The sequence below is a fragment of the Anopheles coluzzii genome, chromosome 3 (assembly GCF_943734685.1).
Source record: "Anopheles coluzzii chromosome 3, AcolN3, whole genome shotgun sequence".
In the NCBI taxonomy this organism is placed as follows: Eukaryota; Metazoa; Arthropoda; class Insecta; order Diptera; family Culicidae; genus Anopheles; species Anopheles coluzzii.
The window spans coordinates 94,359,563-94,386,413 of NC_064671.1; the positions used below are offsets into that span (position 1 = coordinate 94,359,563).

The following is a 26,851-nucleotide window of genomic DNA, read 5'->3' on the forward strand; positions in this document are numbered from 1 at the left end:
CGTCTGAAGAGGACTATTGCTGCGGTATATCAGCGCCAAGGCAGCTCCAAACTAGTGTACGTTGCACAAACAAGAAGCTGCTCTACCTTTGGTTATCCAGCATAGCACCAGTCTAAAAGTAGGGACTGCTGATTTCCGAATCTATTTTTAATTTAGAAGAAGTCGATTTGACTTATAACAGGAGGTACATATGATGCAGTTCCAACCAAAATTAGGCACAATTCCTTGAGGAAAATGAACAATTCCATAAACGTGTACTTTCACAGGATCGAGTAACAAGGCCGAATTAGGTCAAACAACAACCGGATTTCTACTAAGATGGTGCCAGCTCTTACGACAACAGATAAATCAAGCAGCATCCAAAGGGAGCAGCAGCAAATCAACTCTAAGGATTATAGGAGAGGATGAACGATAGAGCAACTTGTTATTTTCCTTATATTTATTTGCTGAATAAAAATACGTGAACAACTAAAACGGGATTTTTACATGCTTCTTCTGCTTTTTGGCACAACAACCGCTGGCGGCCAAGGCCTGCCTGTACCCACTAACTAGTGAAGTGGGCTTTCAGTGACTTAATTGTTACCACAGCACGATAGTCAGTCCTACGTATGGGGGCACGGTCTATTCGGGGCTTGAACCTCTGACGGGCATGTTGTTAAGTCGTTCGAGTTGACGACTGTACCACCACAATAGCAGCCGGTCGGCCCAGCTTTTACATGCTATTTACTACTTAAAAGTGATTCTGAAGTCAGCTATCACTTATTAATTAATATGTATCACCTCATTTGGCTGAGTAGAACAAACCACGTAACGATTCGGCGCGATTCGCTGTATTCCTCGGACAAAGGGTGGAAAATTATTCTGCAGAAGAGGAGAAAAGTGTCAAATTAACATCGAAATATTGCAAGTATGTGAATGAGTGAAAATCTAAAGTGCACGCAGTTCAAGTACGCTTGCGTAGTACCAAGAGTACACCAACTTACTTCAACAACTATTATTGTTCAGTATTGTCTAATAATAATCTTGTAACTATCGCTTTCAATGCTTCCTCGATATCTTCGTGCAATCGGTATGGCTGCCTTATTTTAGGATCTCTTACCCGCGAAACTCTCGTGTGGTAAAATAACATTCTTTCAGGATGTTCGTCGGCCACATGCTCCATAATCTTAGCCGTGGCAGTGGTGCCGTAGTCGCAGTATACGCATTGAAACAGATATATGTTGTGTAATTTAATATGCTCCTCCATAGTATGTGTGGGAACTGGTTGAGTGCATACGTGGCAATCGGTATAGGTTTTGTTATGTCCGGAGATGTGCGTTAGAAATTCATCCAAATCGATAAATTTGCGAATAACACAATCTGTAATTGATATCAAACGGAAAACACGTATAATGTAACATTTTGAAACATACTGAGTGATATAATCATATTTTTAAAATACTCACGTGAACAGTGGAGACCCTTTACGTTAGTTTTCATTTCGATTCTAATGGCATCGTCGTCCATGGGGGTGTAAGGCTTTTGACGTCCCGGGACGCATAGAATTTTGGCGTTCTGAAACAATTCGTTATGGTACTTGCGCTGATGCACGACTACGCTGTTGGGATCCCGACTTCGATAACAGCATTGATCGCATTGATAGCCGCAATGTTTGTGCATCATTTGAACATGCTCCAACAAGTTGTCACTACTCGTTGCCACATTTCTACAGTACCAACACTCTAACCACGGGCTAAAGCGCGTTATTGAATGTTGGTTTGACGGTTTTTGGTGGATAAGAAAGTGTTCCTTCATTGTCTCTAATGTCTCCGAGTGGAACCCACAATCATAGACAGTGCATTTAAACTCCGCAAGCAAGTAAGAAGTGGTTAACTTGTGCAGGCTCAACTTGCCGGCATTGCGTAGCCCGTTCCAGGGCTTGAGAGCAGCCATAGGTGGTGAGGAGGGTTGATGCATTGGTTGTAACCCGTTTATTACAGTTGGCGGTAACCGAATGTGTTTAGTGGTCACAACAGGCGGTTGCGATACAGAAAGTGGCTTGCTTATTTTATGCCCGTTTAAAATTCTTACTGGGGGCCGAGTTTGCACAACGCCCGTGACAACCGTAGCCAAAGGGTGCGGTAGAATTGGCTGATAGTTTCCATTGGGCAGTCGTGCTGCCAACTTTGTTGGGTTGACCGCAGATGTAGAGCTCGTGATGAATGTACTGCGCGGACGGTCATCACGGTTGCCTATTCGGGCTGATGACGACTTATCACTTGGAACCGTACTGTTTGAATTTGTTTTCGGAAAATTGTCGCTTGAAAGCGTACTATTAGAAGTTATTTTCGGAAAATTGTCACTCGAAATCATCGCATTTGAACTTATTTTCGGTAAACTGTTCTCCTTTGGGATGGATAGTATATCACCGGGTAATCTTTTTAAGCGAATTATACTTTTCACTTCGTGAATCTCATTTCCATTAACTGGAACACAGTTATTGACACGAGCTTCAGAATTCTCTGTGGTAGGAGGGGACAATATTGGTTGCTGCGGCTCTATCAACTTTTCTTGTTTCACAACAATATTTGTTGGTCGGAAGTGAATCTTTTCTTCAATGCAATCTTCAAATTGTTCCGTATCAACAATTGAAGGAGGATCCTTACCAAACATGAACTCCATTTCACGCTTAAGTTGTTCGTCAATGCTCTGTTTGGTGTCATCTAAAATGGGTTCCAGCTTTACAATGCCACAGTCCAGATCAGCTTCGTGATCCTGCAGACTGAAGTTTACCAGACTGAAACGAATAATTTTGTTTTGCTGCGTTCCATCACCAGCATGGTCTTCCCGTAAATGACGTACCATGTTTTCGTACAGAACTTGTACGAAGTTACACTCGTCACACATATAACCGTACAGGTGGTTGTTTTCAAACGAATACTTGTGCCACAATTGAATCGAAGGATTGCTACAAACTGCATGGTGCATCACTCTCTCAATTGAGGAGCGTGCTACAGTGGGACATAGTACGCATTTGTACCGATATTCTCCTGTATGGCCTGATATATGATCTATCCACAATTCTTGGGATTCACTGATGTACAGGTCACAAAAATAGCATCGAAATTTGATAACTTCCTGAGAACCAAATCTAAACGACTGACGCGTAATTTTTTCTCCGTTAATACCTAACGGGTCAGCTTTAATCAGATCAGCCTGCTCGGGAGCAACTCTGCTGATGTATACTGACTTCTTTGGATGATTATAAACATAGTGTTGAACCATATTTTCGCCTTTGTATGAGCACAAGCAACATTCTTCCATGTAGTCACTGTGACAGTGCACCCTAGGATCATTGTTAGGCTTTGAGTTCTCCCGCAGAATCAAATTAGACAAGATGATGCTTGATTCTTCATCCTCCGTTTCTTCACTTGACTTGTTCACGAACTCTTCTTTACAAGCAACAATTGAATTATTTTGACTTGAACGCAGTCGCTTTGGACGTGAAGGGCTAGGTGAACGACTACGTATCTCCCGCTTCTTTGAAATATGTTTTGGCTTGACTGGTGTCTTGTCGATTTCGGTGGTAGCACTTTCGATAACGAGTTTCTTCTCAACTGTCTTTTTTTTACTGGCACTGGTCTCAGGTTTAGAAGAAGATTTTCGTGCAGTCTGTCTTAACATCCTCGAGCTGGAACTGGAATTAGACGTTGAGGAAGCAGACTTCTTCTTTTCGGGAGATTTTTTGTGTTTGCGTTGATCGACAGACTTCTTTTCTTTCGTATCAGAAATTTGTATTTTGCGGGCAGTAGTATTTGTCTCAGGTGTAATTTGCTCGACAACTTTTCGGCTCTCTAAAAACTTTGTAGAGTCGATTGATTTACTGCGAGTCCGATGCGCTACTACCCCAGTTTGCACTCTTGTCAATGCTACAACAAGTTCTTTTGTTATATTGAATTGTGCTCGTAATTGTGCATTGATTACTGCTGTTTCATTTGAAATACTTTTTCGTCTGTTCACAATTTTTGGCATGATCTCTGTGGTGTACGAAAGCAAATCGTGAAGCTCACGAGAGTGTCCTTTGCTTTTAGGTTTCGATGGTTTTGATGTCGAACTTTTCTGAGCCAACGCATTTGTTACTTTTGCTGTCTCTTTTAAAGGATCTTCAGGAACATCTTCCATGGCATCTGTTTGCTGATGAAGTTCTGGAGAGCAGCTCGTAGTTGTTATTTCGAATGAATCTCGGTTGACACCATTGGTATGAGTATCACTTTGAACTTTCTGAGGTCGATTGTCGGCATCCACATGATTGCTTGTTGTACTATCTGCTGACGTTGATTCCTTGGAGTTTTTCCGTTCCTTGGAATCTTGCCTTTCCGTGGAATTTTTCCTTTCCTTGGAATCTTTCCTATCCTTGGAATCTTTCCTTTCCTTGGAATCTTTCCTTTCCTTGATATATTTCTTATCCTTGTAGAGATTAGAATATTCGCTATTTCTTCTTTCGATGGACACATCGTTGGCACAGCTTGTTTTGCGACTATCTACTGAATTTGGATCCTTAAAATCTCTATGATCTGAAAATTCACTATTTCGTTTTTCAACATGCACGGCATGGCTTGAAGTAGGACTATTTGCTGAAGTTGGTACGCCAGTATCAAAAGAAGATTCGGTATTTCTGGCTAGCGATTTAGATTTGTCGGTATCATAACGAGTTTCATTGGGAACAGAGACATGTGTGGGTGAGTGTGAAGTAGAATCTGGAATTTTGTTGATGGATTGATTGTCAGTTTCTACCGGGGCATTGTTAATATTGGAGACAAATTGGTTATCTCTAGCTGATTTTGGTTGTTGAAACTGTTGATTTTGAGATAGTCTCTTATGCTCGGCATACGTGGTTGGTATTGGCTGTGAAGGAAATACTTCGTGGCGCCGTCTAAATAGCGGGCTACTTGACCGACTTGCAGTGTTACCTGGGTCATTAGACGTGCTGGAGTGGCCTGCAACGCCGATTTTCCTTCTAGGATATTTTAAAGCAAGCCTTTCTTGATTTCCCATCGAGGAATATCCTTGATGTGAGTTGGGACGACTGGATTGGCCGGATAATCTTAACAAGTCCGTTGTATCCCATGCTGGCACATTAGCATTATAGCGCTCTAACACCAGTTTAGACGTGGTCTTTTGCACACCTTTTTCTAGAATTTTTCTAACCTCTAGTAACGTTGAAGTTTTAAGCCTAGAACCACAAAAAGCATGTGTGTTAAAAATAGTTAAAAGCATCGTTGTTGCAGTGTTTCACACCTTATCGTACTGTTAAGGATAATAGGTTCGATCCTGACTAGGCTGTTTTTCATCCCGCTGCAAAAGTCCTTATCTCGGACCCTTCTAAGTAAGTCCTTCGCCTGCCTTAACTTTTGCTGTACTTCCTCCCGCAAGCTGTTATTCAAAGTATCGCGTGAGTCATCCATCGTCTGAAAATATAAACCAAATAATGGATTTGTTAAGAGATGTTTGCTGAATATTTGAGTAACTTAAAAAGAATTTTGGTTTTAATAAGCTCAGCCCATAGTGAGCTCACGACCTAGTCGTCGCACAATTTTAGAGAATATGAGAATATTAACATTACTGTCGACAATTAACAATGATAGAAGATGGGACAGAAGACATTTAGTTCCTGAGCATACTGTAAACACTTTTCTCAATATTATCCATATCCTAAATTTTGCTTATCTCCGCACCCGTTTCCATGCCCATGTATATAATAGATGTCTGGAATTCGAGGTAGATACATAAAATAGAGATAAATAAGCTAAATAGTTAATTCTACTTGCTAGAGATTTGCGTTTCAGCCCCAGATCGTGAGACACTTATGATTCGTCGTGAATCATCAATTCCATGACAGTAGCGCAATGCTTGAAAACATTGACAGAACCTAGAATTGAAGAAATTGAATCCGTGACTGCGCCACACTTCCTCGAGCACAAAACGTCAGGTGATCAGTTTTGACAATCAGCGAAAATGTGCCGTAGCTTTGACTACAAGAGGTTCGTTGTTTCGAGTTTCCAAGTATCGTGCCACTGTCATAGAATTACAGTGGAGCGCCGTTTATCCGGGCTTCTTGGGACTATGCTTTGCCCGGATAAGCGAATAACACGGATAATGAGTCAAATGATATATTTTATCACCAATTCCTGGTTATTTTTTGAAAAAAATTATTATTTTTTGATAAAAATATCCCAGTTTTTATTAACTTCATGTTTTTCAAAAGAGAATTTTTAAAATTTGCCATGAATTATAGTGTTTTTTGTTATGACAATGTGCTCTTATAACCGCTTTTTCAAATATCCTCCTCATAACCCAATGTCACTTTTGTATTGAACTGTCATTTCTCAACAGCACGGATAAACGGAAAGACGGATAAAAGGTACCCGGATAAACGGCGCTCCACTGTAATTATTAATCATTGATTGTAAATGTCCTGCGAACCATATTTGATACGCAAAACACTAGACAGCAAAACTGTCAATCTATCTAAAGGGATCTTAGACAAGGTGACGGGCTCTCCCATCTGCTCTGCAACATTGATTTTAGGGTGTTATTCAAAACGCGGGGCTATACAACGAAACCCGTTGGACGATATTTTACCGGACTCTCTAATTTCTTGGCTTCACGAACGAGATCGACATTATCGGCAAGACGACGGCGAAGAAGTGGATTGAGAATCAATGCGACGAAGACAAAGTAACTTCCAGATGTGAAGTCCGTCGAATTTGCGAAGCGGCATAAGGGTCGATGACGAGAACCGCGAGTAGGTGGTAGAGAAGTTCTGCTCTCTAGGAACGGTTGTTACTTCGGATAACGACATGAGCAGCGAAGTCCAGAGACGCATTATGCAGGTCAAGTATGTATACCTCGGGCTTCCCCTACTTCTGAGATCTTGAAACTTCGAGACCATTTTTTTTAAATATATCGCTCATTGATTCGCCCGGTGGTCCACTATGGCTTGCTTTCAAGTCTTTCTGACTTATGTCATATTTTTAAGGTCGCCGACAAATTCTGCTTCATCTAATACAGCCATTCGGTGCGCTTACTGTCGAAATAGAGTGCATTGTCGAAAATCCTTTAAATAGGTCATAATAGCTATGATACGTTATAAGGATACCTGTCTGTTTAGTAAACTATTAGCTGTCATCGCCGAAAGGTAATCATTTCCATATTCATCATGCTCGAATTCATTAGCACGCCCAAAGCGTTTGCATCCTCTTGTCGAGTAGTTCAATATGCATGCCAATAGAATAGCCCAAGGTTGAAGCAATTCACGATTTCCGCATTTCACGCGTTCTCATGTCATTCAGGTCTCAATAGAGCAATTATCCGCAGCACGTCATATCCGATGTTCGCAGTATGCGATTCCTTCTAAACTTGACAGTTCCATGTGTTTTTGGAATGTATTTCAGAATTTCGTTAAGTTGAATTCGATTTTGAATTGTACTCATCATATTAATCGAGATGTTCATCCTACTTGATTGATGAGAAGATTTTCAGAACAGGGAGCTTACGAGGAATATAAACTATGCGACAAGATAACATTCGTTTTCATTTCTATAGTGGGATATCCACGAGGTATTAAACTGCATACTTCTAGCGGATTGGTTAGTGATTGAGTATGACTGCTCTGCCGACCTTCCGGTATATTACTTATTCTTATAAGAATTATACATGACATGACTTTTAGTATCTACGGCAACGAAAAACCGTGAGCGATGATCGGATTAGTCATGATTAAGTAGGGATAATTTTTTAGCACAATGCGTCTCCGGATAATACTGCTGATTTCGTTGTCCAAAAGTAAATCGGTCCCAATAAAGCAAATCTTTTTTTTCATCCATTTTTGTCAAGGTCTACTTTTTCTGCTTGACGTAACGTCCTACGCGGATATGCCGGCCTATTCAGGCTTTCAAGACTTATTCAGTACTACGCATCACGATAATCAGTCCTGGATACGGGGTAGGTTCACACATTTTCATACGGGGCTTAACATCATATCGGTAATGTTGTTAAGTAATGCGAGTTGACGACTCGGCCCTATCTTTTCGACAACCACTCAATTGTAGCCGTTGTCTGCGTCCCTAGCGAGACATCAACAGACATATACACTGACAAGATCTTTCGTCACATTAATTATCTCAGCAGTTCTTGTTGAATTGCGTTTTAGTTGTGTGTTAACCATAAACTTCAGAACTTTAGAAGCATTTTTGTCATAGTCTATTTCGACTGCAAAGTTTTCTACCACTGTTTTCACGTTGAGTGCCTGTTAAAATTGTTTATAGTTAACGGTTCTATGGAGCAGTTTTTCAACACTTGCGGATGATCAGCTTAGTTCAGATTCGCTACAAAAGTTTAGTGAAGACGCAGTTAGCCGTTATCCCAGTTCATAGCTCTACGTTGTCATTTCTAGTGACTTTAGCATGACAGTTATAGATGGCTGCATAAGCTTATTTTTTATAGAGACTTTGAGTCTACAGACTTCATTCACCCCTGGCTTCAAAGGTAAGAGTTTCATAATAATGGCCCTAGGACCGAACTTCAATTAGATAAATATTTCAACAAATATTTAAGGTATGTAGTTATGAACATTCGAATCCATGTTGTACCATGAACAATATGATGATGATATCCCACCTCTTTCCCCTTCACAGAATAGCGATAGATAAATTATTTAAGAATAATATATTAAATACAATTTAAAATTAAACTATAAGGACTATAAGGGGGTTTTGTTTCACACTCTGGGCGCTGTGTGGCTCGCTTTGAAATCACAGCTTTGTTCACTCTCCTTCTCTGTGATTGGTTTCTCAGTAACTCTCGGCAGGGCGTATTGCAGCGGGAAGAAAAAGATAGCGCATATTGCAGAAGCGGCATCGTACGTGAGGATCGGAAAGAGAGTGAACGATCGTAATCCAATGAAACGCTCTCATCGCTCTCTTATCTTGTTCTGTGTGTCCGCAGAAAGCTAATGCAAAAAGCCAGCGCCCAGAGTGTTAATCACAGACAATCGACTGTGAGCTTGTCCGTCCTCCAAGAGTTAAGCTGATCCCATTGCTTTATCGCCTACAATTTTGCCACATGTGAATCGAAATACCATGTGAAAATAACCTTTTTACGTCATGTACGGAGAATACCTCCGTCCTAAGATATTGGCTGGTATTATTGAATCCGTTCGTAGCGGCGGCGTACGTCCCGACACTCATTTTCCTAACGTACTAGATGGTTGCTACAGTTATTCGCCGTGGCGTTGTAGGAGCGGGCTCAAGAAATGCGTTGCCATCCCTAGAATTTCATGTGAGCGCCGTACGTTCCCGCTACGAACGGATTCAATAATACCAGCCATTATCAGCCAAAACTGAATTTTGACAGAACGTCGGAAAAATCGCATGCAATAAAACAAAGATACTGACGTGTAACCGCAAACTATCCCAAATAGCAAAAAAAATGCTTTCTATTTCAGCTCAACGATGATTATGAACCAAAGCAATTAATATTTTAATTTGGATGATTGCAATATGTAAACGCGGAACACTGCTTCTAGACGACCCAAAAAATCTTCCGCGACAATTTTTGGCGACACTTTCTATCTGTCAAACCGTCCTTGTTTTAGCACGAATGTATGGCTTACTTCGATCGTAATGTCGCGAAACGCGAGCGTTGCCTTTCTGTGAAAAATTCTCAAACCCGCGACAATCACGGTTGCCTCTGATTCTGTTCTAAAACTGAGAAGTTGTTTTAGAACAAAGAGCTCGCAGAAAATTTGTCGCGGTACAAAAGTTGGTCGTCTAGAAGCAGTGGAACAGATGGATAAGTTTATCAAATGAACTAGGGCAAGGCCACATGAGTCGCTACATACAAAAAAGACAACGATTTGTCTTGCATCAATTCGCACACGGTGGCCTTACTACAATTCATAATATATCTATTTGCACGATATTCTCCATTAAATAAAATTAATTTTATATATGTGAACGCAAATAACTCATACAGCACCTCGCTCTTTGAAGTGTGCCATGTTTCCCATTTGAGAAAAATTGCCCGAAAATATGCAGGAAAGACCTGTCACACAAAGCGTTCATTGGGAAATTGGATTGGAATAAGAAGAACACCAGCAACAAAATGTTACATGGTACGCTACGCTCTCTGCGACCAAAGTAAGCTGCTTCCTGTCGCAGCCACAGATACATTTTCACCTAACGCTACACCATTCGATTCCGAAGGTTGCGAATGGCCTAGAAATGAATAGATTGACAAATCTACCAAGCTAACAAACAACGCTACTGGCAGCTACCCATTGAACAATTTCGCAGAGTGCTGTTAAATGTTTTGGCACTTACACGTATTAGAAAACACCGAACAATGATTTTCACCGAGAGAATGCTTGCTTGCTGAATGTTACCAAGCGATTAGTTTCACTGACAAAATGGCTGCTGTTTCACGAACACGAAGCGACGAGGTTACGCCTCCGACTGCTTTCAACGAAATGATGCGGAAAGGAGCGCGATCCAAGCATGCCTCTGCTTTGACAAGCATCAAATACAGCAAAACAAGGGTTTGGCCATGTACGCGTATTGACAGTTTCTTGCTGTCAAGATTCATATAGCACACGAAAGGCGAGATGTGCCATATTTACGGGCTGATTTTTTTTTTGTTGTTTGGATTATTTCATCAAATTCCTTTCAATCTGACTAATATAACGCCCGAATTTTTACCCATAGCAAAATAGTCATGTAATCTGATCTCATTTGGTTGGATTTCAACTTACAATGACGGGACGTGCTGACCGCGGCCTTCTTGCAATAGCTCCCATTTCACCGGTGACGAGCTGCTGTTTCGCAATTTAACACAGAATAAATCAAACTTAACTTACTTATTTGTCTCTTATGTTCGAACTAAACTATAGACTTTCGGAATAATATAAGGTAGCTTCAAAACTGTCTGAACGCGACGATGTTCAACGATGAACTGGGCCGATCAGATAGATCTACGCTACGTTTGTACCCACAACCGCAGCGATGTTGAACACATAGCACACTTGGTTTTCGTGTTGCCAAGAGGAGAATGGGAACGCTTGCTTGTGCAAAGTAAATTCTACACCTTCTAAATATTTATGTTGAGCGAGCATTTATGAAAGCAATGTTTCATACGCAAACAAACCGGTCAAATGTATGATGCTTCCCGACAAACTCAATTCCCCGCAATGCCGCTTCGGTCGATCCGTGTCAAGTTGCATTGCGCAAACAATGCCGTTCTCACTGCGTAGGTTCCGCAAAAACACCAGTCAGCAAAATTGCTCCACAATTGGCAGGTCGGCGCGGATGGCAGCTTTTTTTTTATAACCATAAAACAATTTTGCTTGCTCGTCACATCACAAAATGGAAAGCAACACAAACAAAATAATACGACTCAGCAGTTTAGTGGAGCTTTCGCGGTGTTTGTACCGTACCATGGAAAAAAGAACAGCGGATTAATTTGGCTTTCGGTATTCATATTTAATTCATTTTCCTTTTCATAATTCATTCCATGCGGATGGAAAATTAATACATATTTTCACGCAAACAATTCTGATTGTTCGTAACATGCGCGCAGCCATCCTCGTAAACCACCTATAATTCTTACGTTAAAGATATTTACATCAGCACTCCAACTAGCTTTCTTGTTCTGTTCCAAGGAACAAATTAGAAGTTAGATTCGTCGTCGCTTCGTGCTCGGTCCGTTCGGTGGGGTGTTTGCCGGACTGGAAGCGTTCGAATGACCCGGCTCTGTGGACAGTGAACCGCGTGTGCGTTTCTGCGATCGTTTCGGTCCACTGTCGTGGTTTCCGGCGTTGTCGCTATTTTTGGGCTTCAGTTTACTGCTACCCGTTTCGCCGCGATCCTTAACGTCCTTATCGTCCTTGTCACCATCTTTTGCGTCCTGTCGGGCTGATGAGGGAACGGGTGTTTTGGCCGCTAGAAACGGGGGAATCAAATACGTTATTCGATATCAATGTCACATCGACCCACAGCTCCTAGCACCCCGGACGAGGGCAGTTTCCCACACGAACCATTGCACCGTAATGGAAAAGAAAAGAAAAGAAGCTCCCTTACCCGATGTTTTCAATGCTGTTGTTTCCGATTTAGTTACCGGCTTCTTGGAATCATTTTCCCCCGTCGGTGCTGCTGCACCACCTCGCTCGGCGTCTTCCTGTCGTCGCTTTGCAATGGCAGCACTAAATTCCGATTCCGGCAAGCAGAACTCGCTCTCATCGCTCACGAAAGGGACCGGCGGTTCCAGCTCGTCCAGGGCTTTTAGGTTGTAGAGGGTGCGAAGATGCGACCAGACCGCTTCACTGCTGATCTCCCGCTGCAGCGAGCGCGACAAGCGCTCCACAATGCACGCCATGAAGAAGTGCCGGTTGATGCCGACCGGCTTCACCCCGTCCATGGCAAGAAACAGCTGCGCTTCCTCTTCCGCCGTCCACTCTAGGTTTTGCTCCAGCTCTTGCTTTTCACGCACGGCCGCCATCATCGCAGCGGTGTCGATTGGACGGAAAATGTTTGCCACGCTCTCTTCTTCGCTCGGGTGCGGGACGATTTTGTCCAAGTCACAACAAAGCCTTTCCCGTCCGTGCTGTTGTTTGGTTGCTTTGATTTGGCGTTCTGTCATTACTGTCACATCAGCTTTATTTGCTGGCTGTCAAAGCAAAACGGCGCGTGCAAATTCCGGCTTCTGGGTAAACAACTCTCTCGCTCCCTTCGATTAGAACACGGTAAAAGCATTTCCAGCCATGAGCTCCAAAGAACACGGCTCCGATATTGTAAGTAGAGCTAGCGTACCCCGCCTGCAAACGCTAACATCTCCTTTTCCACATGGATAGAAAGTGCCAAACACGCTGGGGCAGCAGCAGGGATTGAACATTGCCTGGATAACGGACCAGCAGTTTGCCGCCTATGCATTCGGCAATGCGAAACGAAACCGGTACAGTTTGCAAGCAGCTGGGAATGGCTGTAGTTTGTGCTGGTACTAAAGTTTTACCTTTTCTGTTAGTCCCCCAACACAGGGAGATGGTCTGTCGGTCGATATTAATCTGGTCGGTGCCGATCTCATCTTCGACGATGCCACGATCCGGCCGATGATCACCGAAGCTTGTCGAGTGTTTTACGGTTTGCAACGGTTGCGGTACGGGCTCGCCGAGGGATCGAACAAACCCATCGATTATGTGAAGATATCGCAAAAGTATCGTTCCATCTTGCGCAAATCGCTCGAGAAGATGAATCTGCGCGTGCAGGAGCTACCGGAGAACGATCCAGCCCTGGAAGCGTACCGGAACTTGATAAGCCTGTTCTACTCGATCGAATGCACCTGGCATCTGCTCGAGTTTCTCGTCATCGATAGCAACACGTCCGGGGCGATCGTTTCCTCGCTGCTCGAATGGATTCGCTTCCATTTTCCCGAACCGGAGCGTGCCGCCACGGAGATGCTGCAGAGCGGCCGTGAGCTAGACAAGCAGGACAGCTACTGGCCCGTCGTGAAGGGGCTGGTGCTGCAGGGCCAAACGACAATCGCCCGAGCGCTGCTGCGCGTGCACACGAGCTCCGAAACGCACTGCTTCCAGGTGGCGGAACAGCTGCTCCAATCCATTCCGATCTACAGCGTGTACAGCGGGCTGTCCGTCCACCGGTACAAAACGCAATGGCAGTGCTGGTGCGACAATGTGCGCACGCTAGTGGCGGCGGGCAGCTTTGGAGCGGAACCGAAGCTGGAAGAGCTGCTGCGGCTGGTTAGCGGGGACCGGAAAGCGTGGATGGAGCAGCTGCGCTCCTCCAACTGCTGGTACGAGTATTTCCCCGGCTATCTGCTGTACACCGATTCCAGCTGCAAATACTATCAGCTGGGCCAGTACGCGAACGACTGGATTGCACAGTATCTGGCCGACTGGAGGGCAGACGGTCCGGGCGGAGGAGCGTCCAGCGAACGGCAGTTCAAGTTTCTCGATAAGCTGGTCCTCTCGGTGATGGAGAACAACCTGGTGAACGTGCTGCAGCAGATACAGCTGTTCCCGGACAATCGTTGGTTTGCGGTTCATATGGTCGATCTGCTGTACCATGCCGGACTGCTGGAGATGGGTGCGGCGGACGAACCCGACGACAGTACGTCTCCCTCGAAGCTTTCGCGAACCGGCGCAGGCGTGTCGGACGGTAAACTCGTGCGCGAATCCTTACTGTTCGACTACGGATGTTTGCTCATGTCGCACAGCTCATTTTGGCAGATCGGGATGGACTATCTGGAGTTTTCCTCCACCGAGGGCTTGGGCGCTCGGGAAAGCCTGCTCGCCCGGGTGCCGTTTCAAACCGATCGGCAAGCGGATCGAATCATTGCCGTAGCGCGCCAGAACAACTATCCCGAGGTGGCGTCGGAGGTGTGCAAGGTAATGACCAAGCGCAACCTTGCCCAGAAGAACTACGGCAGTGCGCTCGACTGGGCGATCAGCTCGCGGGACAGCGCGTACGTGCGCGATGTGGCGAACATTTTCCTCGAGCACTACTGCAACCATGGCGTGCTGCTGTGCGAGAAGCAAATCGCCCATCTGGGCTCGAAGGTATTCATCTCGCCCCGGTTAGTGTTTCTGCGCACGTACTACGATTTCCGCAAATCCTACCGCGAGCAGGCATACGCAAAGGCTGCAGAACTGCTGGTCCGTTTGATGGACTCCAAAATCGTACCGTCCTAGTAAGTGTGCTCTAACGGAGGCTAAGTGTCTTCTACGCGCCCGTTGCTTATCATGTTCACATTCGACTTTTACAGCTTTTGGCCGTGCCTGATGACGGACGCAATTCCTCTGTTGGAGTTTAAGGAGCCCATCATTCCCTCGAAGGAGACGTACACCATCCTCGAGCATTTGCAGCTGGATCTTGTTCCGATGCTCAGACATCGCCAGCAGAAGAAACTGAACGGCAGCGGCGGCGGCGGCGGCGCCGGACAGGACAGCAAAATGGATACTGAGCAGACCGACGGCAAGGAAGGACACGATCAGACCGCGTTGATACCTAAATTTGCGTCCAATCTGCTAAACAACTGCACGGAAGATCTTATCAAAATGCTCCGTCTAGCGTGCGCCCGTAACCTTGCCCGGGCAATCATCATCGAGAACACCGCCAGTGGATAAATGGGGCAGTGATGGAGTGCGAGATGAGTCGTGGTTTTTTTTTGCATTTGATACTTTTGTCCATTCTCTTTTCGATGTAGCGCATAAATACAAGTTTGTTTAAATGTAACACAATATTCATTTGTTCACTGTTTCGTCGGATCACAAACAACCGAAAAACCCTTTCTTTCAAATCCATCACTCTCTGTTGGGCGGTAGACATTAAAAGTGTTTTTGTTTTTTAAGAATAATTTATATCTATTTCCTTTTTTTTTGCTTTCCAAATTTCTTTCGTTTTCGTTTGAAATAATTTAAATTACAGGTCATTTGACAGTTTTTGTTTGTATGCGCGGTTCCTCTCCTACTCTACTACTCGTTTTGTTACAACTCTTCTACTGTATTTTATCCAACTATTCAACGTATGTACTTGTTCTGCTTCGTCTACTACTGTCTACACACACACACGCGCGCGCGTGTTTACTTAATCTCATGTTTCGTTCATCTCATTCCAGTTATCCACTCATTGCAGTGCTACAATTTACTAGCATTTTGTTTACTAACCCCTGTGTGTGTTACTATTTTTTTTTTAATTTCTCCTTTGTATGTTTATGTTGGTTGGTGTATGTCTGTTGCGTCCTTTCGTTTTCTATTGCTGAAATTAAGTATTGTCCTCGGCACGATCGCTCGTCCCAGTGGCCGTGGCGTTCCCTCGTGTGATACTCAAACTCTACTGTGTGTGTGCTCCTCTCTGCTATGATATTTATTGCCTTTATGGTAAGAATTCACGATCCCGACAATCGAAAGCCCGCAGATCGTTAACTCAATCTCTGCCCCAGGTAGATGAATGCCGGCCTGCACAATGTGTATGCCGATTGTTTTTCTTTTCCTCCTGTACATACACCTCCACCACACGTGGAGAGTGGTCCTGCCTTTCACCTGTACAATCAATCCATGAGCACATTACACTACAAACAAATAAGGGCAGCTCAAAATATCTAGAATTACGCGCCTATGTCGCCTATTCTTGTTGCGTCACTGCTGGGTGGCTGGCTGGTTGGCTAGCTGTGTTAAGAAAATTTGCATTAAACTAAATCAAGCTAAAATTAAATAGAAAACGTTTGCTTCTACCCAACTAAAACCCTTAAAGTGTGAGTCTTTAATCTCTATGATTTTGTTCTCTCCATCTCTCTCTGTCTCTTCATTCGCTGGTTGCACATTAGGAACAATGGCAAGCCCCGCGTATTACAAAGCCAACCATTGGCCATTGGCGAGAAACATTCCCAATTTTGTTTAAAAAAAAACCGTGCCAAAACTAACTCAATCGATGCAAAACATAGTATACGACGAGATCTACTACTTAATTCACACTGTGCATGGCCGGACGGAACAGCAATCATACGATATCCTGCTTTGTAGTATGCTCTTTTGGCGGTTAACGAAAAATGAATTTACAATTGCTCAATTTTGTTTGTTCCATTTCATTCAAGTAGGCAAAAACTGTAGGGCACAAGACACAAAAACCCAACAAACTTCGTGTCAGATCCGAGGACGTAAAGTACACGTAACATCAAATCCATCTCTGGCCTAAGAGTAGCATCGTTTCAACTCTGATCCTTTCTCAACCATTGCCTGTACCCTTTTTGTTCCTACAAAAAATCACAAATTTAAAGTCGACAGCGCGCAAGGAACGTTCAATATTCCGTAGCGTGCGCGATCAATCGCGATCAGCTTTCGATTTGATACGGATCGCCAAAACGATTGTAACAAATTCACACATACAAACAAACAAAAAAGGATGTGTGAGAGAGAGTCAATTAATTACAGTTTAGCTTACTTAATTACTTTCTTTATTTAGCAGCATTTTTGTCTTGTTTTCTCGTGTTTTTGTATGTTTTACTGTGACCCTACACAATATTGGTTGTTTGTTTAGCTCAACGTTCTCTCCTTTCTCTCTCTTCTCTTCTCACTCTCTCGCTCTCTTTCTCGAGCTCTTTCCCCTAATCTGTTTCTCCGTCCCGACTTTGTCTGTTTGTGTTTGTTTTGCTTTTTAAATGTACTTTTTTACTTGCTACATTCCCCGCTGTCCGCTGTCGAACCACGCGCATCCTACCTGTCTAGGAGCGATAATTGATCGCATAATTCCTTTCTGCGCAGCACGCGCTCCTCGAGCCTTTGCAATAATGTAATGAGTAGCGCGAACAACACACGAGTTCGTTATGCTTGACACCATTTGAAAACAGCTGATATACGTTGCTTGTTGAGCCTTGCCTTGACTTCCCATCGGTGCAATCTGTCCACAGGAGTAGAGATCGCAGTTTTCCCTCGTCAGACACACCAATCATGCACATAAGCTTGCTCCCGTCCCCTTCGCGTCCCACGGCTCCTTAAAGAGAAATGGTACTATTTCCGAAAACATGCTCGCAGGCGTCCTTACCCAACGTGTGTAACACCGCGAACCAAACGAACTCGAGCCTAATTCGAACCGTTTGCCGACGATATCGGTTGCTGCGGCTGTTGCTGTGGTGATGGCTGTGGATCGGCCAACGGATCAACCTCGTCGTCCGGAGCGATCGAGCCTCTTCGAAGCTTTTTCGCCGCACTCGTCATTAACACGTTCGACGCAGCCGATGATGATGATGATGAGGATGAGGAGGAGGTGGAGGAGGAGGAGATGGTGGTGGTGGTGGCTGCAGCCGCCTTACCCTTACCCGATCGTGTCATGCGCTTGTTGCTGTTGGACGATTCGACGTCCTGCTGCTGTTCCGGCAAGAGCGAACCGTCGGCAATTGCCAGCTTCCCGTTCGCGACACCACTAGTAGCACTACTTTCCGCCACACCAACGTCCATCACTAGCACACCGTCAACACCACTTTCGCTTCGGTAAGCGTCACTACTACTGACCACACCGCCGCCACTACCACCGTCGGTTTGCTCGGCCGAATCAACCTCGGTTTCATTGTAATTGCGCTTTCTAGCGGCCACTGTTGTTCGTCCACCGTTTCGACCCACATTGTTGTTAGTTCGCTGTTGCTGTGGCTGCTGTTGCTGCTGCTGCGGCTGGTGTGGTTGCTTCGCAACGGCGAGACTGCTGCTGCTGCTGCTGCTGCTGCTGTTCGTACTATTCACACTGTTACCGGTGTCGGCCACGTTTCCACCACTATTGCTATCGGTATTACCGCCACTTGTTCTGGTGCCCTCACTGGGCACCAGTGAATCATGCAGTTCATTAACTAACGGTTCACCACCGCTGCCTGCCGCACCACCGTTCACTGTCGCAGTGTTACTGTTGGCGCTGCTGCCGCCACCGCCGATGCCGGGATCGGGCACCGATCCTGGCAGCAGTGCAGACAAGGACGATACTGCTGCTGCGGTCGCCACCGATGCTGCTGCAGGCAAAGCGCCAGCGGCACCGGTTGTCGGTGTAGTTCGTAACTCATTGCTATTCGTAACTACGCCACCACAGTGCGTCCGATTGCTGTACACCATCAAATCTTGATCATCACCACTACTTGAACTTTTATTCACCAGTCTGCTTGCGGCGTCAATCACGGTGCCGCCGCTACTACTACTTGCACCTCCAGCACCAGCACCACCACCACCACCGCCACCGTTCACTAGATAGATCGGGGTAACACCACCGCCCAGTTCACCCAGCCTGACGCCTCGACCGCCGATGCTGTCCGGACCGCCACCGTCCGGATGGTGGTAGGCGTCGTGTCCGTGGCTGTTACTGTTGCTATTGCTGTCCTGCACATCCATCATCATCATCATCGAAGAGCTGCGCTCGTCGGTGGGCGTACTGCCGCTGGTCGGGTTGTTGCCGCTGCCGGAGAAGGGGCCCAAATTAGCCGCGATGTAGGCGCGTAGCTGGATCACCTCCTTTTCTATTTCGTTCCGCGCGTCCTTCGTCTGCTTTAGTTCCTGCTGAAGGAACACGATCGTACCCTGCATACCCTCCACATCTTCGTCCAGCTCTTGCAGAAAATCATCCAGCTCTGTAACGGGTAATTCGCGCAGCAAAAGAAATAGTATTAATCGTACCGCCAAAAACCACGCCAATATGGGATAAGAAAGTCATTGGACGGCAAGAGACAAAGATACAGATTGCATTTGAATAAAGCCGGAAATGGAATGATTTCGTACCTAGCTGTGATTTTTTCACCTCCTCGTTGTAGCTCTTCTGCAGCGCAAGCTCGCTCTCCAGCTTTGCCAGCCGGCCGTTCGATGTCATTTTGCCCAGCTCTTCGTTTTCCTGGTAGAGCAATCGGCATTTGGCCATCAGTCGCTTGCCGGTGTTCGAGTCCGGCGTAAACTTCCACGCCGACAGCTCGTTCTGTGTTTCCTTCAGCTTCGCCTTGGTCGCCTGCAGTTCCGCTTTAAGCTTCTGAAAGAGTATATTGACCGCGGGATCGAGCAGGGCCGATCGCAGTGCAGCCGGACCGGGCGCCTGGGCCGATTTCAGTTCCGCTATTTGTTTCTACACGAAAGGTAAAAGGTAAAGGCACACTCTCAGCATGGTTGTCAATGGTTACGGGCGTTGCAGCAGCAGCGGGAGGTGAAGCGCTGCTCGAGCAGGCCTACTTACCGAAAAGTCGCGCATTTCCTGCTCCTGTACCGCGACGCGCCGTGCAAGGATGCGTTCCCGGCGCTGAGACTCGCTATACTGTTGTTTAATCTTTGCCTCGGACTCCTTTACCGCCTGCAGCTCCTCTGCAAAGGGGTCGAGAGGGAAGGAAGAAAGATGATGATACAGTTTGCTTGCTTTAAAATATCGCATGATCACAGGTGCGCAACGGAGAGGACAACCTTTGCATCCTTCTATGACTGCATGACGTAACCTTCAAGCTCCTTTTCCACCCATTCTCCCACGACCAAACTGAAGGAATCTGATAAACCCGGTTCAGTGAACCTTAAATCGTGTTCTTGTGTTTCTTTTGTTATTTTTCTGAGTTGTTACCCTTCGTTCATTTCCACCACAATTCATTCACCCCCAAAAACAAATGTGCAACATGAGAAAAAATGATACTATTTTTACCATTGTTTGTATTTTGATTTTCATTCCGTTTACTTTCACTAGCATTTCGCTAGCCATCGCACCTTGTTGTCCTTCTTTCGTCCTTTTTTGCTGCATGTTTTGGGTGCGTTTGAGCGCCAGGAAAGGGGCCAGAGCGCGCAAACAACGACGCACACGACGTACCGGCACACAACGGCACAGCACACAAATACACAAACAATTCCACTCGAGTCGAGTCAACACACCATCATCATCATCAATATCCAACGGTATTCGCTCTTTACTTCGCTCAATTTTTGTGCGCCAGCGCAATTTAACCTCCTTTTCCCACACGTTGCAATGGTTGTAAGCTTCTTTACAACACAATCCGCGCCCGATGCAAAGAACGGGCGGTTGATTTTGTGATAATTTATGTTACAAATGGTTGTAAATTTAGTTATTAAACATTCATACAAACTGTGACGGAAATCTGAAGAGCAAAATGTAGTAAAATCAGTCCAGTTTTCATCTAATTTGCCAAACAGAACGAAAATGTTCTTCTGCTCCTCTTTGACATTTATAGAGGCTTTCCAAAATCCGACTCTCAGGGCAAAAGTGGTCCCCGAAAGCATTTGAATAGTTTCAATAATAAAAAAAAGAAAGGTTTTCCAATTTCCATCAATCTAAGCTGAAGTGACAATGTTAGTTGAAAACCAATTCCGTCGCCATATCGGATCTGCTTACCTTCTAGCATTCGGTAGTGATAATCCACGGCGTGTTTGTCGGTCACATCACGCCCACGAAGCGGTATCGTAGTAGCGGTACCTGACAATACAGGTACGCTGGGATTACTGTCACCACCTTCACCGTTCGGCACGACGATGCTGCCGGCGACCATCAAGGAACCACATCCCGACAGAGGTAACGGCTTCGGCCCACCAATATCGCCACCAGTCAGGGAGGCAGGCGATGCTGCCGCCAGTGGCGTAGATGTGCCACCGGTCGAACCGACCTCTACCGAGGCGAAGCTATCCGACGTGGCAGCAGCCGCTCCCTCATCGGCCCCCGGTGGACTGGAGGTGATAATGGCTGCTGCTGCTGTTGCTGCCGCCGGTGCCTTATCCGAATCGCTGCTGCTCGTCGCATCGGTAGCATCGCTGGGACCGACGACCCCGGGAGCAGCATTGCTTCCATCCTGTGCAGCGGGATTGGTTGCCGTACCACCGGCAACCTCTTTGCTGTGGCTAGTGGTAGTAAGAATGGTGGCGTGACTGCTATTGCCTCCTGCTTTGATGGCGGGAAGCGTTGTGGACGCACTGGCACCGCTTCCGGTAACAATATCCGCCGCCGGTGCTGCTGGTACACTCAGCGTGGCCGTTGCTGCTGTGGGCGGGCCAGTGTTTGTCGGTGCTGGGACTGCCGTGGCTCCTGCCACTACTGTCGCCGATGATGCAGACGAGGCGGTAGCGGCCGCTGCTGACACAACATTTTGCTGGTGATGGTGATGATGATGAAGATGATGATGATGATGGTCTGGGGCAGGCTGGGCGGTCGCAGTGCTGTCTTCAGGGGCACTCATCGCTCAAACCACTTGTAGTGTGTTCCTATGCCTGTTTGTTTGTTTATCTGTACGTTTTGTGGATCTCGTTTTCAGCTCGTTTCGTTGCAAAATATCTAGTAATAACACAGCGTACTTCGCAGCCACGTGTACAGGGACTCCGAATAACGAACAGAGGAGGGCTCCTTGCGACTCCAACACTACTGAACAGTTCGTAACCACACCTTTACAATCGAAATTTGCCTTACGAAGGGCCGCTCAAGCCGGCGTCCAGAGCGCAGCTCTTATATGCTTGGGTGTATGTACCCCCCCTCGCTTGTTTTACGCTTTACGTTTCAATTTTACTCCCAAAACACAACACTTCCGAACACAAGATGCCAACTTCACCGTCCACCGGAACCGGAAAACACTGTCCTCTCGCGCTACTTCTCGCTCCACCAAACAACCGCTTCAGCACTACAGACCAATAAACTGTTCGACACGACACAGACACCGTTCTTCTTGCACTTGTAAACCGATTGAATGTTTTCTGAAAGTAAAGAATTGTAGAAGGGAAAAGGGACATTGAGCAAAGATGCGTTATTTGCGCTGATTTCAGGAATATTTAGCTGACATATTTCGCAGTCACTTCTTCCAGCAGAAAAAACACAACCTTAGACCCTTGGCGTTCTTCTTCAGATTAACTTTAAATCCCCTCTCCGTTCATTGGTACGGGGTTTGTGTATATGGATTTCGAATAAACTGTGTTGTTGCGAATTTGGCTTCTCTTCATACACAGCTACTCGCCGCCCTACAAAACAAAACAACGATTGTACAAACAATAATCACCAGAAAATAACCCTCACGCATGCCATCGTGGTCCACCAGTGGCGACTTTTTGCATTGCTTCAAGCGTTTTTTTTCGCTGCTTCTTCATGTGTTAATGTCTTGATTCTCTTATTATTTTTGTGCTGCCTTTCTCCCTCGCCGTTTGCTTCCACCATTCATGCCCACACAGTCCCCACAACCGCCCCAGCCCCCTTTCCCATGCGCACAGGTGTGTGCGTGTGGCTGTGTGCATGAGTATGCGGAGGAGACCGCTTCGGCACTACGACTCGCTTGCTGGGATGGAGGTGTGTGTTTTTTCTTCTTTCTCTTCTCATTACATTATGTTGCTCCTTGTGCTTGGATCACATTCACACACACACACACACACAGCTTCGTTCTAGCGCGCGGGGAGAGGATATATATGCTCGCCGTAATTCGCACTGTCTCTCTTTCTCCCCAGCGCCGAGCACCGCCGTATTTTCATTCGCTTTTGCTGTTTGCCAGTTTCCCGCCGTTTCCGCTACACACCCCCCCCCCCCCTCTTCTCCCCCCTCATTCAAACACATTCTACGGCGCACACACACGCTCTCTGCCCTACTTCTCGGGAGCACTTTCCATCTACCCTTATCTTCCCACTCTTTCCCCCCAGCCTACCACACCGTTTCACGTCCACAAACTGCTGCCCACCTCTGCGCGATCATTGCGCGATGACCGCCTCTGCGTCCTCTGTGGATAAGGATTTTCCTTCTGCTTCCCCGACAACCCCACCCCATTTCGGCCCTACAATGCTGCAATTTCAGTCTTCCATTTCATTTTGGGGCATCCACCAGATCTGCGGACCCGTCCGAACGCGGCGGCACACGTAACAACGCCTTCAATGTGAGACTATATGCTTCGCCTTCCTCCGGTCCTCGCAACAACACTCCCACCGCACACGATGCTTATATGCCCTTCCAAAAAAGGCGGCGGTTCCATTTCCGTACAAATTCTGGCAGTTCATCATTCTCAGCAGATCGGGAAAAAAGGGAAGGGAAGCAGCATATTTAGCATGGGACACACTTGATCCTCTTGCGTGCGCATACACACACGCACACATTCACACAAGCATATCGTTTCACATTCAAACTCTACGCTGCCACACACTCTCTCTCACACACATACACAAACACGTACGCGGGCGCGCGCGCACGCACGCACGCACACAAGCACACAGGGCACACGTCGTCGCATCGGGGTAGGCGGCTCGCAAATGCAACTTTTCGTGCCAAATTTTCGCCCCTGTCCGGCAGAGCAGTGGCCGGAAATGGGCGATTTGGGGAAAAAGGAACCACATTCCACCGTTTCGGTCACCAGCGCGAAGGGCGTATGTGGCACCGAAACTACCAACACCAGCGAATCACGGTGTTCCCAATTTCGACGCAGGCAGAGAGCGGCGTTTCAGCGCCACACAGCAGCAGCAAACCACACACACCAGGGGCCAGGCCAACACTTTTCGACCACTTTTTACCGCCCGCACCGCAGCCCTCCCGCGTCGAAAACATGCACTTGCGGACGCATTTACCTTGCACTGCACGTTGTCAATGTTTTCGGACCGTTTTCGATCGGTTTTCGGGGTGAAAACTTGCACCAAAAATGCTCACCACCAGCCCGAAGCCATAATTCTCGCACACGCTCGCGCACACACAAACACACACGCACGCGGGCACACACTTACGCAGCGAACGAAAAGGGGATATTTCTGTTTTCACCACGCTGCTGTTTGACAGCGAGGAGGGTTATTTCTTTGCCCACACTATGGTCGACGGCAGCGCTAAATGGTGGTCAAAAAACAGTTGTGATGTTGATTCAAACTGATCGTTCGGTGTGTCCGGCGGCGGCATTCGATACCGTAATTGTAGCTAGAAACTAGATTAAAGCTTTGAAGCTGCGCATAAGTGCCTACAACTGCAGACTTAGATTCTTCCTTCTTATTTGTGGAGATGAAAAATGAATAGCCGCTGATTAATTACTGCTGTTACGTCAAAGGAGAAGAATTACATGGGCTCATTGCAGAAGATTCAGATATATATTCATTTGAAACCGTTACCACGTTTCATTAGTTTCATTTTTGCACATTCATTACTTAATCTCTCTGTAAATTTTCCAAAGATTGTGCCCCAAATCAGTACGCTTCGTTCGCTCACTCTTGTTGAATGCTGATGGAAGGGGCCAAGCATTATCGCCTGTTTACAATATTTCCATGTTTCGGTTGAATTTTGTATACTTTCCACGCTTCGATACATTTAATACGCTTGGATCTATACCGTACGGCATCGTACATCATTTATCAGCGTTTCTAATTGCAGTTTTGTACCATGGAATAAGAGCTAAGTAATTCAGCCAACGCAAAATAGTCCGGAGCAATAACTTCTGCTACTACACCTTGCTGGAATGAGCCCTTTATTCGATTTTTGTTACATTCTCTATCCCACTCTCTCTCTCACACTCTTTCTGTAAATACTATTGTAAAAAAGCAATGAAAAACTGTATTGCCGAAAGATTAAAATGTCCCTTAACCGTCTGAATAATCATTCTCCATGCCCACCTTCGAATCCAAATCTATCCTTTTTTTACATCTTTTTCAGCAATTTCGTTGCCTCCTCTTTGCACTGCTTGTCGTCCTCGTTCAGCACGGCCACGTTGGCCGCCAGCGTCATGAACTCTTTTGCCTTTTCCGCCTGCTTGAGCGCCTGGTACGTTTTGGCTAGCATCAAATGGTTCATCGAGTAAAAGCTGGGCTGCGTGGCTTCGGCCTTCTCGAAGCACTCGAGCGCCTGCTCGTACGTACCGGTCGGCGGCGTCGCAAAGATCGTCGACACAATCTTGCGCTGGTACCAGGGCAGATCCGCTAGCCCGTAGTAGAAGTGGCCCAGGATGTACCAGCTGGTCGGGTCGTTCGGGTTCAGCTCTACCGCACGCTGCATGTGCTGCTTGACCGTTTCCAGCTGCGTCACGCGCTCCTTTATCCCCTCCAGGCTGCTCTTCGCGTCCAGCAAGATGGAGTACCACTTGTGGGCAGCAAAGTCACCGTCGTTCAGCTTGAGGGCTTCCTCCGAGTAGCGGAAAGCTTCCCGCACCAGCTCCTCCTTGCGCGGGCTTGGCGCGGGTTTCGAAAGTGAAAAGGTCACCCGCGCGAGTCGCCACTTAATGTCGTACGTTTCCTGCGCCTAAAAATGGGTCAACCGAGCGGTGCCAGAAGGGGAGGGTATGAAATTATTCAATTAAGCGCCACACCGCATCGTGGCGACTTACCGGATACTTTTGCAGGAGATCGTACGCCTCCTGGAAGTTGTTCTCGTCGAAAAGCTGATCGGCGTGCTGGATGGTCTCGCTCAGGGTCTTCACCGTTTCATCGGCCATTTTGGTGGTTTTGGGTGATTCTTGTTTGCTCTCCTTGGACGAAAACAGCGACAGAGAGGTCACGAACAGCAAAGGTCGGATGTAAACCGTGGGCTGAAGTAGTGAAAGCAAATCGTTCTGTCAACACTCGCCTTAATGCACTTTTAGAAGCTGCGCTTGGAACAGCCAACACATCACTTTATATGCATGCACTCTCGCATCGACACAAGAATCCACACAATACCCGTGCGGGCGTGTGTGCGTGTTGGTGTTTGCATGCATTATAGAAGAATACCTTTTGTTTGCTGCCCGCCGTATGCAGCCGACGGAGGAAGAAATTCGTATTCTTGTGTCCGATCACCACCTCTTTTGTGATACGCAGCGCGTTGATTAGTAATCGGCCGTACCGCTGAATAATGATGCTGCCTCCGTTTCGTGCAATCATGCTCTGCGATAGCGCAACGCTGTGTTGTTTGACACTTTGAACCCCCGACGACGACGACAACAGCAACAACACACAAAAAAACAGCTGTTGGGCTACAAATTCCGAGCGAAGAAGGGCAGGAAGGCACTATCGTTTCCCTTTCGTTGCGTAAGGTGAACTAAAACTAAACGCACTGCGTTCGATACACGAAACCGATACCGGTCTGGGCTTACGCTACGGATTTTCTCCTAAACTCCGATAAACGTTCCAAGGTCCAAAAAAAGAAAACATAAATAGATGCCTTCCTGCTCTAGGGGCACCCTTCTTATTCACACTCCTTCCAAAACCCTCTCCTTCGTAGAGCAAAACCATAACAATAAATGCCGAGTGCGGGGGCTAAAGCCCCGTCTACACGTACCTCAACTTTGGTCGGACAAAAACGGTGATGTCTGACAAACAAAGCATTGCTTCATTCTCAGCAGGCATTGTTTCTGCACGTGTTGGAAGAATTCTTGTACTGACGACGGGAGTGACTTAACA

General features: G+C 46.3%; 5 protein-coding genes across 7 annotated transcripts; 1 reads left to right on the top strand and 4 right to left on the bottom strand.

The window, feature by feature from the left end:
* Window positions 1-421: 421 nt before the first annotated feature.
* On the bottom strand, window positions 422-10,980 carry LOC120954717 (uncharacterized). Of its 2 annotated transcripts, none has more exons than XM_040374883.2 (5): window positions 10,790-10,980; window positions 5,278-5,447; window positions 1,446-5,212; window positions 1,100-1,359; window positions 422-861 (listed from the first exon to the last, which is right to left on the bottom strand). In XM_040374883.2, exons 1-5 carry the CDS (start codon window positions 10,832-10,834, stop codon window positions 763-765), a joined length of 4,341 nt encoding a protein of 1,446 aa, XP_040230817.2. In that variant the 5' UTR covers window positions 10,835-10,980; the 3' UTR covers window positions 422-762. The 2 variants fall into 2 exon arrangements, with proteins under 2 accessions (XP_040230817.2, XP_040230818.2); XM_040374884.2 differs by lacking the exon at window positions 10,790-10,980 and adding an exon at window positions 10,362-10,543.
* A 515-nt stretch (window positions 10,981-11,495) lies between these two features.
* LOC120954726 (MRG/MORF4L-binding protein) lies at window positions 11,496-12,672 on the bottom strand. Its single transcript, XM_040374896.2, has 2 exons — window positions 12,114-12,672; window positions 11,496-11,975 (listed from the first exon to the last, which is right to left on the bottom strand). Exons 1-2 carry the CDS (start codon window positions 12,670-12,672, stop codon window positions 11,710-11,712), a joined length of 825 nt encoding a protein of 274 aa, XP_040230830.2. The 3' UTR covers window positions 11,496-11,709.
* Window positions 12,673-12,710: 38 nt separating this feature from the next.
* On the top strand, window positions 12,711-15,288 carry LOC120954721 (nuclear pore complex protein Nup75). The gene is made up of 4 exons (XM_040374888.2): window positions 12,711-12,823; window positions 12,884-12,984; window positions 13,054-14,736; window positions 14,812-15,288. The coding sequence occupies exons 1-4, from the start codon at window positions 12,794-12,796 to the stop codon at window positions 15,170-15,172; spliced, it is 2,175 nt and encodes a 724-aa protein (XP_040230822.2). The 5' UTR covers window positions 12,711-12,793; the 3' UTR covers window positions 15,173-15,288.
* A 1,681-nt stretch (window positions 15,289-16,969) lies between these two features.
* LOC120956331 (serine-rich adhesin for platelets) lies at window positions 16,970-24,231 on the bottom strand. Of its 2 annotated transcripts, none has more exons than XM_049608739.1 (5): window positions 24,071-24,231; window positions 20,889-22,231; window positions 19,737-19,861; window positions 19,295-19,628; window positions 16,970-19,146 (listed from the first exon to the last, which is right to left on the bottom strand). In XM_049608739.1, exons 2-5 carry the CDS (start codon window positions 21,721-21,723, stop codon window positions 17,624-17,626), a joined length of 2,817 nt encoding a protein of 938 aa, XP_049464696.1. In that variant the 5' UTR covers window positions 21,724-22,231; window positions 24,071-24,231; the 3' UTR covers window positions 16,970-17,623. The 2 variants fall into 2 exon arrangements, with proteins under 2 accessions (XP_049464696.1, XP_049464697.1); XM_049608740.1 differs by lacking the exon at window positions 24,071-24,231 and adding an exon at window positions 22,531-23,022.
* Window positions 24,232-24,902: 671 nt separating this feature from the next.
* LOC120954725 (regulator of microtubule dynamics protein 1-like) lies at window positions 24,903-26,666 on the bottom strand. The gene is made up of 3 exons (XM_040374895.2): window positions 26,183-26,666; window positions 25,801-26,001; window positions 24,903-25,715 (listed from the first exon to the last, which is right to left on the bottom strand). The coding sequence occupies exons 1-3, from the start codon at window positions 26,330-26,332 to the stop codon at window positions 25,119-25,121; spliced, it is 948 nt and encodes a 315-aa protein (XP_040230829.1). The 5' UTR covers window positions 26,333-26,666; the 3' UTR covers window positions 24,903-25,118.
* Window positions 26,667-26,851: the final 185 nt, after the last annotated feature.